The 14,708-nt window shown below is 38.6% G+C and overlaps 1 protein-coding gene across 4 annotated transcripts in view; it reads right to left on the minus strand.

The window, feature by feature from the left end:
• The window catches only part of LOC128696563 (mitochondrial import inner membrane translocase subunit Tim10B), a 36,260-nt gene extending 23,610 nt beyond the window's left edge, over positions 1 to 12,650 (minus strand). Inside the window, exon 1 of one of the 4 annotated variants that reach the window (XM_053787882.2) lies at positions 12,497 to 12,584. Coding sequence is in view for 1 of the 4 variants with exons in the window: in XM_053787883.2 (XP_053643858.1) it covers positions 12,497 to 12,532 (36 nt within the window). In the remaining 3 variants the exon portion in view is untranslated. Of the gene's footprint in view, positions 1 to 12,309; positions 12,385 to 12,496 lie in introns of those variants that run through there. The other 3 variants (XM_053787881.2, XM_053787880.2, XM_053787883.2) reach the window with 3 other exon arrangements.
• Positions 12,651 to 14,708: the final 2,058 nt, after the last annotated feature.

Genomic DNA, 14,708 nt, shown 5'->3' on the forward strand with positions numbered 1-14,708 from the left:
ACTACAGTATAAATAATGTCAACCCATTTATGACTGCATATTGGAATGGCTATTTGGACAGGTATTGGAAGGTGACATCATGTGTTTACTCTTGAACACAGCAAAGAATCAAACATTTGTGCTACTGCTACTGATAATAATAATAATAATAATAATAATAATAATAATAATAATAATAATAATAATAACAATAAATACGACAGAATTGAAGAAGGAAATTGTACAAAAATACGAGGGTTGAAACAGTGGTGGAGGAAGTGGTTGACGCATCGTCAGTGTGGCTTTGTTTATGCTGGAGTGAGTATTAGTCTCCGTGCTCTTCCAAACATTTCACAATAATTCATTGTATTTGGTGCTTGTAGATTGAGTGTGACTGGAGTGGTAGAGGCAGTGATAGAGGCAGTGGGTGAGGCAGTGGTAGAGGCAGTGGTAGAGGCAGTGGTAGAGGCAGTGATAGAGGCAGTGGGTGAAGCAGTGATAGAGGCAGTGGGTGAGGCAGTGGGTGAGGCAGTGGGTGAGGCAGTGGGTGAGGCAGTGGTAGAAGCAGTGGTAGAAGCAGTGGTAGAAGCAGTGGTAGAAGCAGTGGTAGAGGCAGTGGTAGAGGCAGTGATAGAGGCAGTGGGTGAGGCAGTGGTAGAGGCAGTGATAGAGGCAGTGATAGAAGCAGATTACATCAAAATGTTGCCAGAATTTTGTACTATTTTTCAGGAAGAAAAATTTTTTTTCCATAATTTTTCAATTTTAATTTCCTGAAACTGTAAAAAGGCTCGCCCCTCCCTTAACCCTTTGACTGTTTCGGCCGTATACATGTCTAACAAGCCACCATGTTTGACTTGTATATACTCAAAAATTCTAGTGGCTTCAAATCAAGTAGGCCCACATGTGAGAGAATGGGTCTGTGTGGTCAGTGTGCACCATATAAAACAAAATCCTGCAGCACACAGTGCATAATGAGAAAAAAAAATCCGTGTTTTTGGATTAAAACGCCAAATTTGTGGTGTATTTTCATATAGCATTTATGGTCGTTTCCTCATTTTCTTGGTCTCATCTGACAGAATGGAAAACATATTATAGAAATAGAGATGATTTTGAATGGTTTTACTATGAAAAGAACCTTGACAAATGATGTTATTGTCCAATAACTGTCCAACTAGCCATTCTAATATGCAGTCATGAATGGATTGACTTTATTTATGCAATTATTACAATATTGCAGTAGTCTTACCTTACCTTTGACATACCTTTGAAGAATTTTGAAAGTATATCTACTCTCTGAGCCCAGCCATGGGCCAGGCTCGTCTGGTGCTTGCCTGGTCAGCCAGGCTGTCCCTGCTGGAGGCCCGCTGCCCCACTTATCCATCACAGCCTGGTTGATCTGGCACCTGGTGAAGATACTTGTCTACTTTCCCCTTGAAGGCTTCAACACTTGTTCCAGCAGTGTTTCTGATATCTTCTGGTAAGATGTTGAAAAGTCTGGAACCCCGGATGTTGATACAGTGTTTCCTTATTGTCCCCACCGCACCCCTGCTCCTCACTGGCTTTATTTTACACTTCGTCCCATATCTCTCACTCCAGTATGTTGTTATGGCAGTGTGCAGATTTGGGACCAAGCCCTTGAGTACCTTACAGGTATATACATGTATTATCATGTACCTCTCTCTCCTCCGCTCCAATGAGTACATGTTCAAGACTTGCAGGCGTTCCCAGTAGTTTAGGTGCTTTACTGCTCAATGTGAGCTGTAAATGATCTCTGTATCTGTTCCAGCTCTGATATTTCTCCTGCCTTGAACGGGGCCGTCAGCACTGAGCAATATTCTAAGTGAGGGAGCACTAGCGATTTGAAGTGTCACCATCGGCATTATTTCCCTTGTTTTAAAAGTTCTCAATACCCACCCAGTCATTTTCCTGGCTGTCGTGATCTTTGTCTTGTTATGGTCTTTAAATGAAAGGTCAGCTGACATAATTATTCCTAGGTCTTTTACGTGTTCCTTACGTTCTATTTGGTGACCCTCTTGAATTTTGTATATAGTGCTCCTATTCAGTTCTTCATTCCTTCCATACCTAAGCAGCTGGAACTTATCACAATTGAACGTCATGTTGCTTTCCACTGCCCACTGGAAAAATTGTTTGTCTTCCTGTACTTTTTCAGTGTCCTCTACAGTACTGACTTTCATGCTTATTTTAGTGGCATCTGCAAATGATGATACAAAAGTGTGCCAGGTGTTTTTGTCTATGTCTGCTATGAGGATGAGTAACAGCAGAGGTGCCAGGACAGTGCCTTGGGGCACTGAGCTTTTGACCTTGCTGATGCTGGATCTTGCCCTGTTCACTACTACTTTTTGTGCTCTGTGTGTTAGAAAACCGAAAATCCATCTGCCTACCTTCCCCGTAATGCCCATGGCCTTCATTTTGTGCACTATCACTCCATGATCGCATTTGTCAAACGCCTTTGCAAAATCTGTGTAAATGGCATCTGCATTTTGGTCGTCTTCCAGTGCCTCCGTAATTCTGTCATAACGGTTCAGCAGCTGTGATAGACATGATCGTCCTGCTCTAAAACCATGCTGGTTCGGGTTATGTTGCTTGTGCTGCTCCATGAAATTTGTAACCTGCCGTCTCATTACTCTTTCGAAGATTTTTATGATGTGAGAGGTTAGGGCTACTGGTCTGTAATTTTTAGCTAGTGCTCTACTACCTCCCTTATGCAAAGGAGCTATGTCTGCACTCTTTAAGGCCTCCGGTATTTCACCTAGATCTAAGCTCTTTCTCTAAAGAATACTGAGGGCTCGTGCTAGTGGTACTTTGCATTTCTTTATAAATAGAGCATTCCATGAATCTGGTCCAGGTGCTGAGTGGGCATGTTTTCCATTTCTTCTTCAAAATCTATGGGATTTGTACTAATGTCAGTTAGTTGGTCTGCGTGGCCTTCTTCTGGAGTGAAAAATATTTCTGCATTTTCTACCTTACTGTCATTTAGTGGGTTGCTGAACACCGACTCATACTGTTCTTTTAGGATTTCACTCATTTCCTGTTCGTTGTCAGTATACGAGTCTCCTCTCAGTAGTGGTCCAATTCTACAGGTAGTTCTTAGTTTGGATTTTGTGTAGGAATAGAAATATTTTGGGTTTCTTGCAATGTCCTGTATGGCCTTTTGTTCCCTTTGTACTTCTTCTGTGAGGTATGACATCCTAAGTTTTTGCTCTAATTCAGTGATCTCTCTGCTAAGTCTATCTTTCCTCTGTTGTAGCATATTTGTGTTTTTAAGCAGTTCAGTAACCCATTTTCTTCTTCTGTACCATCTCCTACGCTCTCTCTCTATATCTGATGTTCCTCTGGGTTTCCTCAGTGGTACATGTTTCATACATATTTTGTATGCTTCTGTATTCAGCTTCTCTAGGCACTGGTGGGGATTTAGGGTGCTCATGTCTGATTCCCAGGGTATGTCTGATAGCTCTTGGTTTATTTTTTTCCAGTTAATTCTATGGTTGTTAAAATTAAACTTACTGAACATCCCGTCTCTAACTTTAGTGATGCAATTTCCTACCCCTGAGTTAATACTAGTTTGAACCTCTATGATGTTATGATCAGAGTAAATAGTTTTGGAAACTGTTATGTCTCTGATCAGTTCCTCGTTGTTTGTGAATATCAAATCCAGGGTATTTTCATTTCTAGTGGGATCAATTACCTGTTGGTTTAAAGAGTACTTTTCACAAAACCTCATTATTTCCCTGGTATGTACCTGTTGAGCCAGGGTGCTTCCCGGGGATATTTCTGGTATAACATTACGCTGTGCCATCTTCCATTTTACATGAGGGAGATTAAAATCTTCAAGGAGTAAAATATTTGGTGTAGGATTTTCTAGCCTATCCAGATAGCTATCTATCTTACTTAACTGATCTTTGAATTCCTCGTCAGTTGCCAATGGTGGTTTGTATACTAGGATAATTACCAAATTTCTATTTTCAACTTTAATGCCTAGAATTTCTACTACATCATTCGTAGAATTCAGCACTTCTGTGCAACAGAAAGTATCCTTTACATAGATTCCTACTCCTCCCTGTGACCTATTGATTCTATCACATCAAAGTTTATTCTCTATAAGGATTACAAAGCTGAGTTTACAAAATTTGGTTATTGTGTGCTTTACATGTAGTAAAATAATAATTACAGAGTGTACCACTAGAACACCTAGCATGGCTAGGCGTTTTGGGCAGACTTAAATTAAATCTTAAGTTTAAAATATTACAAAATTATGAGGTAAGTTGGTATTATGGCTAAGTGACTAAATACTAGTTTGTGAGTTTAGCAATGTGAATGATTTTGTTTTGGCACTATACATAGTTTTAGTATTGGAGTATCACAGGCCAACTTATGACTAGTTAAGATTCATTATTTTGAGATTGAGATTGATATTTCTGTTTATGGTCAAATGGGCGAGTGAGTGTAAGTGTTAACCACCAGGTGGTACTCGTGTAATTAGTTGACAGGGTGTATCAGGGAGATAAGATGTTTTCTGATGGTAGTTTTGAAGGTGATGAATGTGTCTGCAGTTTTAGAATTTTCAGGTAGGGTGTTCCAGATTTTAGGGCCTTTGATATACATTGAATTTTTGTAAGATTTAGTCGGACACAGGGAATGTCATAGAGATGTTTGTGTCTGGTGTTGTGCCTGTGGGTTCGGTCACAACTATCAAGAAAGTGTTTTAGGTCAAAATTAATATTGGAATTTAAGGTCCTGTAGATGTAGATTGCACAGTAGTAAGTGTGGATGTACTGAACAGGGAGTAAGTTTAGATCTATGAAGAGTGAGGGGGGGGGGTGTTGCCAGGGATGGGATTTAGTGATTATACTTACTGCGGCTTTTTGTTGGGTTATTATTGGCTTTAGGTGTGTTGCTGCAGTTGAACCCCAAGCACAGATAGCATAGGTGAGGTATGGATATATAAGTGAATGGTATAGTGTGAGAAGGGCAGTTTGCGGCACGTAGTATCGTATCTTGGAGAGGATCCCAACCATTTTGGATACTTTTTTGGTTATGTGTTGGATATGGGTGCTGAAGTTCAGGTTGTTGTCGAGGTATAGGCCAGGGAATTTCCCCTCATTATGCCTGGCAATTAGAGTGTTGTCGATCTTAATGTTAATTTGCGCATCTCCTGCTCTGCTACCAAACATAATGTAGTAGGTTTTGTCAGTGTTAAGCGTAAGTTTATTGGCTGTCATCCAAGTCGATATTTTGATCAGCTCCTCATTAACAATGGTGTTGAGGGTGGCAAGATTAGGGTGAGAGATGACATAAGTCGTGTCGTCAGCAAAGAGAATGGGGTTCAGGTGTTGAGATACGTTTGGAAGATCATTGATGTATATGAGGAAGAGCAGGGGACCAAGGACACTTCCCTGCAGAACTCCAGTATCAAGTAGCTGTGTTGTTGATGCTGTGTCTTTAATGGTGACATACTGATACCTATTAGTAAGGAAAGATTTGAAATATGCAAGCGCATGGCCTCTTATACCATAATGGTCAAGTTTGTGGAGTAGGATGCCGTGGTCTACTGTGTCAAAAGCTTTTCTTAGGTCAATAAAATTTCCTAGTGGATATTCCTTATTTTCCAATGCAGTGTAAAGCAGATCTAGCATTTTTATGATTGCATCGTTAGTGCTTTTATTTTTCCTGAATCCAAATTGGCAGGGGTAGAGTATGTTTTGTGCAGTTATAAATGAATATAGTCTCCTGTGCACGAGTTTCTCAAAGATTTTGGATAGCAATGGTAAGTTTGATATTGGCCTATAGTTGTTTAAATCTGTAGGGTCACCACCTTTATGTATTGGTGTAACCCTTGCCGTCTTCAGTAGTTTCGGGAAGGTGCTAGTTTCTATTGACTTGTTTAAAAGTAATGAGATAGCATGCGAGAGGACATGGGCCGCTCTCTTGTACAATAATGGTGGGACATGAGACAGATTCCCTGAGTTATTTTTAAGTGACTTTATAATCTCGGTGACTTCCGAGGGCTCAGTTGGAGTAAGATAGAAGGAATTTGGGAAATTCCCATCTAGGTAGTCCCCGGCATGGGCATTGGTACGTGGGATTTTATTGGCGAGATTAGAACCTATGGTTGAGAAGAAGTCGTTTATCTTGTTAGCTGTGTCAGTGGGATGCAGTGGTGTTTCATTAGGTTTAGTTAGGACAATATTCTTGGTATTTTTCAGTTTGTGGGTCCCTAGAATCTGAGAGAGTTTTCCAGGTCTTTTTTATATCTCCTCTTGTGTCAGTGAATCTACTGGAGTAGTATAGTTGTTTGGCTTTCTTTATTACTTTGGTGAGGACTGATGAATAGTGTTTAAGACTATCTTTGTGTATTAAGCCCTGTCTATATTGCTTTTCATATTGGTGTTTCTATCAATGGATTTCAGAATGGTGCTGGTTAGCCATGGGCAACCAAGCCGTTTGTTTGTGATCTGTTTCGTTTTTATAGGACAATGTTTGTTGTATAGTCTAAGTAATTTGTTAAGAAAAATGTCTATCCAGTCATCAATACCATTGGCCTTGGAGAATTCTGTAGGCCAGTCAACAGTCTCTAGGTCAGCTGTGAACTTCCTTATTGAGGCCTCATCATGGAGTCTAAATGAAACTTGTTGTATTCAAGTGGTGGTTTACTAATGTTTGTCAAGAGGAAGGTAGGGTAGTGGTCTGTAGTGCTATCTGTGATTATCCCTGATTTAAGGGGGGCTAGTATATTGGTCCATATGTGGTCTATTATGGTTGCACTTGTTTCAGTGAGCCTGGTTGGTTTAGTTATTGTTGGTATGAGAAGTGTGTTGTTCATATTGTTGATGAAATCAGTTACAGGCTGATCATCTAGTAGGCCAAGGTTGATGTTGAAGTCTCCAGCTAAGAGAAGGTGGTGCTTATTCATTTGTCTGTTTGTTATTAGTGCCTTTAATTTCTCACTGAAATTTGGGATGTTTGTGTGGGGTATCCGGTAAATGGCACAGATTGTTATAGGCGTCTTAAGGTTTTTTACAGTAAAATTAGCAAAAATGTATTCTCCATATTCATCACTAAAGCAAGTGGTGCTAATACAAAATAATTGGTTAGAGTAATAGATTGCAATACCACCCTGAACTTGGTATGGTCTGCAGTTGTGGATTGCTGTGTATCCTGGTAGAGGGGTAGATATCAATTGTGTCCTGCTTAAGCCAGGTCTCAGTAAGAATAATGCAGGAGAAGGGTATCTTTAGTGATTCAAGGAGTGCCAGGAGGTCATCATAGTGTTTGCTTAAGGACCTGATGTTGTAGTTAAGTACTGATAGACTTTTAGCATTGTTTAGGATAGTGCTGGCTTGTGATGCTGTGTAGTAAAGGCAGTTACTTTCCAATAGGTTTTGATTGTGTGTCAGATTATGGAGGTTTAGATCAGGGTCAACGTGATCAATCATCTTCTAGGTTTAAATTATGGCTATTTATATCCTGAGTTGTGTGTTGAGTTTTAGTACTGATATCTGTAGTGGTGGAAAGTTTGGACAAGTATATAGCTATAGCATTTTGGTCATGTAGAGTATAGTCACTAATACACATAATGGAGTTGGTGTTGTTTATGTGTTGTGCTGGAATGAGCTAAAGTACAACTAGGTATAAACTAATAATATAAAAATACAAATTAAAAATAGCACAAGACTCTCACTTGTAATTGCACTAAGGTCTAATGTAATGACTTTGGTATAGTCTATGTATTGGGCTAGAATGAGCTATAGTACAACTAGGTTTAATCTAATAATATAAAAATGCAAATTAAAAATAGCACCAGACTCTCACTAGTAATTACACTATGGTCTAATATAATGAATTTGGTATTGACTATGTATTGAGCTAGAATAAGCTATAGTACAGATGAGTTTAATCTAATGATATAAAAAAGGCACAAGACTCAATTGTAATTGCACTAAGGTGTTATATAAGTTGTTTACAAGAATTAGAGTATAACTAGATTTAAATTGACAAGATAAAATATACAAGGTAGCAAAAGAATAAAAAAAAGAAAAAAAAATATATGAGGTAGTTGGTACTAGTTAGTAAAAGATAGTTAAGGGCCTTGAACAATAATATAATTGAAATATACACTAATTGCACACACAATATAGTCACTAAGATATGATAACAATCTTAGAGTAGGACTTATAATATAAACTTATAATATAAAAATACAAATTGAAATGGTACTTGCAATTGCACTATGGTCTGGTATAGGTTGTTGACAAGATCAAGAGTATAACTAGATTTAAATTGACAAAATAAAATTCACAAATTAAAGTACCAAAAGAATAATAAGTAAAAAATAGCAATGGCAATGTCTTAGTTATAATATGATAGTAAGATGGTAGACAGATACACAGGTACAAAGGATAATATAAAGGTTGGAGTTGAATATACAAACTTGGAAATTTGGCAACAAAATGTTATGGGAAGTATAAAATAATGATTAATGTACAAAAGTAAAATTGACTGGTAGTAAATATGGTGTTTAATAAAATTTTAGTAAGTAATAATGATTACAAAACAAGTGAAAAAGTAATGTTTATTTCATTCAATATTGCACTGGTAGTTATACTTGAGGTTATTTGGCAGTACAAGGTAATTAAGAGTACTCTAAGATAGTAAATGTGGTATTAAAACAGGTTAAGGTAATTAGACAAGTAATGGTTATTAAATGATGTCAAAAATGTTAAGAGTAAATTGTATTGATAGTAAAAATGGTAATTATTAATTTTAGTAAGTAATATCAATTGATAGTATTTAAAAAAATATGAGGTAGTAATATGGACAGAGAAAGTATCAATTCAGCTAATATTTAAGCAAACAATAGTAAATAAGAAAATTAGATAAGGTGACTTATGCTTACTAGTAAAATCACAAAATGAGGTAGTTGATTATTTAATTACTAAGAGATTGAACTAAGAAATTTGAACAATAATGGAGCAAAACATACACATTACGTAGGCTTTTAGGTTGGACATTTAGTTATTCTCTGTAAGATCAGTATCCCTGAGAAATCGTGACAGATCATTCTCGTTCGTGATTGTGTACAGTTGACCTACATTTGTTTTCCTAACTAGAATTTTCCCATCCCATGTGAAGCATTGGTGTATTGTGTCATTATTCTCCCGCTTAAGTTTTCTGACTCTATACAGGAGGTTCTGACGTTTTTTGGTAAGACACTCGTTTATGTATACCTCTTTCTTTACTTTAATAAATGCAAAAATTAAGTCTTTTTTCCTGTCATGTGAGTGGAATCTAAGCATAACACTTTTTCTACCATGGGATCCTAGTAACCTGGCTTCTTTTATTTCTGACTCTGGTACAATAACACTTGTTTGGTCCTTTATGATCTTTACTGTTCGTTTGGTTCATATCACTGGGAAAAAGTGGACTGTTAACTATTACTGCGTCCGATAGTTTATCTTGCTCAGTTTTATCTTCTTGGAGAGCAAAGTAGTCACTGAACTGGTTATCTAAGTTGTTCTTCCATTCTTTTACTGCTTCTTCAACCTTTGTATTAAGAGATATTATTTGTTGAGTATGGCTATCTATGACTGTTGGATGGTCTTGTCACAGTTAGTCATTCCATCTATACATGTTGTAGTTTTCTATCTTTATCTCTCCATGCATAACAGTAAATCTTCTATTTTTTTGTTTGAATAAAAATTCAAAACAGAAAGCAAGAGTAATATCAGAGGGGCCTGGAGACGTGACTGATGAACAAAGAAAATGTTACAATAGTAACACTATTGTTTGGAAGGTGAATCCCCTTCCATAAAGCATTTAGGTACCAAGTCCTTATCCAGGGTTACTTCCATTCTTAGTTTTTTCATGCCACTAGGACCAGCTTGAGAGTCACTGGAGCCTTGTCGCTCAAAAAATTGTTCCAGCTCTGTTTCTGGCGCTTCTTTAAAATTTGCCTCAAATGGGACAAGACATTGTCACTGTACATGTTGCCGACATGGCTTGCAGCAGCTTTGTCAGGGTGATGTTCCTCCACAAATGTTTGCACCTCACTCCACTTTGAACAAATCTCCAAGCTTTGAAGAAGGCCCTTTCTCCATCTCTCTTCCTCCTCCTCTGAAGCAATTTCCTGAGCTGGGCTCTGTTGCTGTTGCAGATGAAGGTCTTGCAGCTCTTCAGTGGTTAGCTCTTGACTGTGGTCCTCCACCAACTCTTCTACATCTTGGCCAGTCACATTCAACCCCATGGAATTCCCCAATGCCACAATAGATTGCACAACTGGCATAGGGTTGTCAGGGTCAGCCTCAAACCCTTCAAGGTATTTGTTGAGGACACAATCTGGCCACAATTTTCTCCAAGCAGAGTTCAACGTCCTGGAAGTCTCTCCCTGCCAAGCCTTATCTATAAGGCCTATGCAATGGAGGATACTGAAGTGATCTTTCCAGAACTCTCTTAGGGTCAAGTGAGTGCCTGAGGTCATATCAATGCACCTTTGAAACACTGCTTTGGCGTACAGTTTTTTGAAGTTTGAAATGATCTGCTGGTCCATGGGCTGGATGAGAGGAGTGGTATTAGGGGGCAAGAACTCCACTGTGATGAAACAACTCCTCCACCATTTGGTGGAGGGCCCATTGGCCCATACTACGCCGGTCCTTCACAATCCATCTCACTAACAGAATATTTGCCCAACTCAATTTTCAGTGCTACCCAAGTAAAAAGCTTTGATAATTCTATTTACTCATGTGCAGGTCCCACTCACATCCAACCCCTCTCACTCATGTATTTATCCAACAAAAATTTGAAACTACCCAAGGTGTTAGACCTTTGTTATTCTGAGCATTTCAGGCACATTAGGTCAGTTTTGTCCCAGGATGCAACTCACACCAGTCAATTAACACCCAGTCGAGTAAGTAAGTTTATTCAAGTAGACACAAATAGAGTTACATAGATTATCACAGCAGGATATGTGTAGAGAACCTAGGATAACACAAAAAAGTCAGAGAGACTGACTTATGTCCATTGGGGTCCTTATGTTACCTCATCAATAACATTACATTAATATAAAAATCAAATGTGGCAGATAAGAAATTATATAAAAATGACACATAAAACAAATTATATAAAATATTGAATAAAAGATGATACAGAATAAGTAGACCACAAGAATTATGACAACATAAAAAAAATATAAAGAATACTAAATTATAATAGATTTCACTCTGAAAATTAATTATCAATATGTTGGAATACAATGAAAAATAACTGACAATGAATATACAGTGGTACTTTGAGTTGCGAAATTAATTTGCTCCAGAAGGCTGTTTGAGTGCTGATACCGAACAAATTTGTTCCAGTAAGGAAAAATGTAAATTACATTAGTCCATTTCAGACCCCAAAAATACACTTACACAAGCACTTACAAAAACACACTTACATAATTGTTCGAATTGGGAGCTGCTTGAAACTCGAAGTACCAATGAATATTAGTAATTAATAATCATCCGAATAACCAAGGAGGGACAGACAGACAGCAATTGCAAATAGCAGAAGGTTGTGCCAGGATCCACTGCAAATAGCAGTAGGTTGTGCCAGGATCCACTGCAAATAGCAGTAGGTTGTGCCAGGATCCACAACAAACAGCAGTAGGATGTGCCAGGATCCACTGCAAATAGCAGTAGGATGTGCCAGGAGCCACAACAAATAACAGTAGGTTGTGCCAGGATCCACAACAAATAGCAGTAGGTTGTGCCAGGATCCACTGCAAATAGCAGTAGGTTGTGCCAGGATCCACAACAAACAGCAGTAGGATGTGCCAGGATCCACTGCAAATAGCAGTAGGATGTGCCAGGAGCCACAACAAATAACAGTAGGTTGTGCCAGGATCCACAACAAATAGCAGTAGGTTGTGCCAGGATCCACAACAAATAGCAGTAGGTTGTGCCAGGATCCAAAACAAATAGCAGTAGGTTGTGCCAGGATCCACAACAAATAGCAGTAGGTTGTGCCAGGATCCACAACAAATAGCAGTAGGTTGTGCCAGGATCCACAACAAATAGCAGTAGGATGTGCCAGGATCCACTGCAAATAGCAGTAGGATGTGCCAGGATCCACTGCAAATAGCAGTATTATTATTATAATCAAAAAGAAGCGCTAAGCCACAAGGGCTATACAGCGACAAATAACAGTAGGTTGTGCCAAGATCCACAACAAATAACAGTAGGTTGTGCCAGGATCCACAACAAATAGCAGTATTATTATTATTATTATAATCAAAAAAGAAGCGCTAAGCCACAAGGACTATACAGCGCTGCTCACAAATAGCAGTAGGTTGTGCCAAGATCCGTTATTTCGACCAACATCTCACGTCTTATCTAGCCATAGAAAAGTGAACTACGCCACGGATTAACTGAGGTAACACTGTAAGTCATTATAGTTCCATTAACATATCTCATCAATGAAATCTTTCCTTCAAACATATTATAATTTACTAATATAAGCTCACCTGTCTAACATTAGAAGCAACATCAATATCCATCATGTGTTTATTGTTGTTAAGGTTGAGTACAGCTCAGCACTGACCGCCATCAATGGTAATAAGTCAGTCTCTGCCTTTTTTGGGGGGTTTTCCCAGGTTCTCTACACATGTGATGCTATATTGTGTAATAATCTATATGACTGTATTTGAATAAACTTACTTACTTATGTATAATAATCCTGACTAGCTGCTCGCTAGCCAGGAAGCTCCAGCTTAATTATTAACGTAATAAGTAAGATTCAGGAACGTTGTGAGTTGTCTAGTGATGGGGAAAAAAAGTTAATCATACAATGTTGTGTTTCTAATGGTATAATAAAAATAAATTACACGAAACAATGACTGGAAATAAGTCACTTCATCTGACTTTTTTGGGTTATCATAGGTAATTTACACACGTTACTATGTATAATATATAATATGTTTATATACTACAAGTACATTTACAAAGTATACAAGCCTAGCTGACATTAATGACATACTACTATATAGAAAGCCGGTAGTAATGCAGAGCATTTCGGGCAAATTAGGTCAGTTTTGTTCCAGGATGCGACTCACGCCAGTCGATTAACACCGAGGTACCCATTTTACTGATGGGTGAACATAGACAACCGGTGTAAGGAAACACGTCCGATGCTTCTACCCTTTCGCTGGGAATCGAACCCGAACCCTCACTGTGTGAAGTGAGAGCTATTGCCACCAGGCCACGGGGCACTGCAATTATTTATTTATTTATTTATTTATTTATTTATAAATTTTAGCATACATACAGAGGTACAAAAACAATACAGGTAAGAGCAGGTCTGTGCCTTGTGTTATGGTCATGTGTTCTGTTGAGGTTGGCAAGGAGATGTTTGAGGGGAGGGTTAATATCAGAGTTAAGTGTTCTATGTATGTAATAGGTGCAATAATAAGTATGGATGTTTTGTATGGTGAGTAGGTTGAGTGTTTTGAGTGTGCTGCCTGTAGTAAGAATTTGTTATCATTCTAACTGCAGCCTTTTGTTGGGTAATTAGTGGTCTGAGATGGTTAATTGTTGTTGAGCCCCATGCACAAATTCCATGGGTGAGATAGGGGTAAATAAGAGGGCCAGGAGGGCTGACTGTGGAACATAGTACCGTATCTTCGATAGTATGCCTACAGTCTTGGAAATTTTCTTAGAAATTTGTTGTATATGTGTATGAAATTTGAGTCTATTATCGAGGTGGATTCCTAAGAATTTTCCCTCTGTTAGCTTTGAGATAGGTGATCCGTTTATCGTTATGTTAAGAGGTTCATCTGTAGCTCTGTTACCAAACTGAATGAAGTAGGTTTTGTCAATGTTTAGTGTAAGTTTGTTAGTCCTCATCCAGGTAGATATTTTCTGTAATCCGGTGTTTACAGTACTGGCTAGCGTGACTGGGCTCGGGTGAGAGAAGACGTATGTAGTGTCATCTGCAAAAATTGTGGGTTTGAGTAATTGCGAAGCATTTGGTAGGTCATTTATGTATAGGAGAAAGAGAAGAGGGCCAAGGACACTTCCCTGTGGGACACCAACTGTAATTGGTTGTGCGGAAGAGCTTGCCCCATTTGCGTACACATATTGGCTTCTGTTGCTGAGGTAAGACTTGAGGTAGTTGAGGGAGTGCCCTCTAATACCATAGTGTGACAATTTTACGTGAAGCAAGTCATGGTCAACTGTATCAAAAGCTTTACGTAAGTCAATGAAGATCCCCAGTGGGACTTCTTTTTTCTCTATTGCATTAGAACCCTTTCAAAGATTTATAAGTAAGTAAGTAAGTTTATTCAGGTATACACAAATACAATTACATAGAATTATCATACATAGCAGCATATGTGTAGAGAACCTAGGATAACCAAAAAAGTCAGACAGAGTGACTTATTTCCATTGGGGTCCTTTGTGATATAGGACGTTAGCACTATCGGTCAGTAGTTCTTTGCTATTGCTTTGCTGCCCCTTTTGTGGAGTGGGGCTGTGTCTGTTGTTTTTAGCAGCTGTGGGACGACCCCTGTGTCCATGCTCCCTCTCCAGAGGATGTTAAAAGCACATGATAGGGGCTTCTTACATTTCTTGATGAACACGGAGTTCTATGAGTCTGGGCCTGGGGCAGAGTGCATGAGCATGTCATTTATTGTGATGAATGGTTTGAAAACCCGACTAGTTGAAGATTGAGACACTTAT

Source organism: Cherax quadricarinatus, chromosome 47, assembly GCF_038502225.1.
Source record: "Cherax quadricarinatus isolate ZL_2023a chromosome 47, ASM3850222v1, whole genome shotgun sequence".
Lineage (NCBI taxonomy): Eukaryota > Metazoa > Arthropoda > Malacostraca > Decapoda > Parastacidae > Cherax > Cherax quadricarinatus.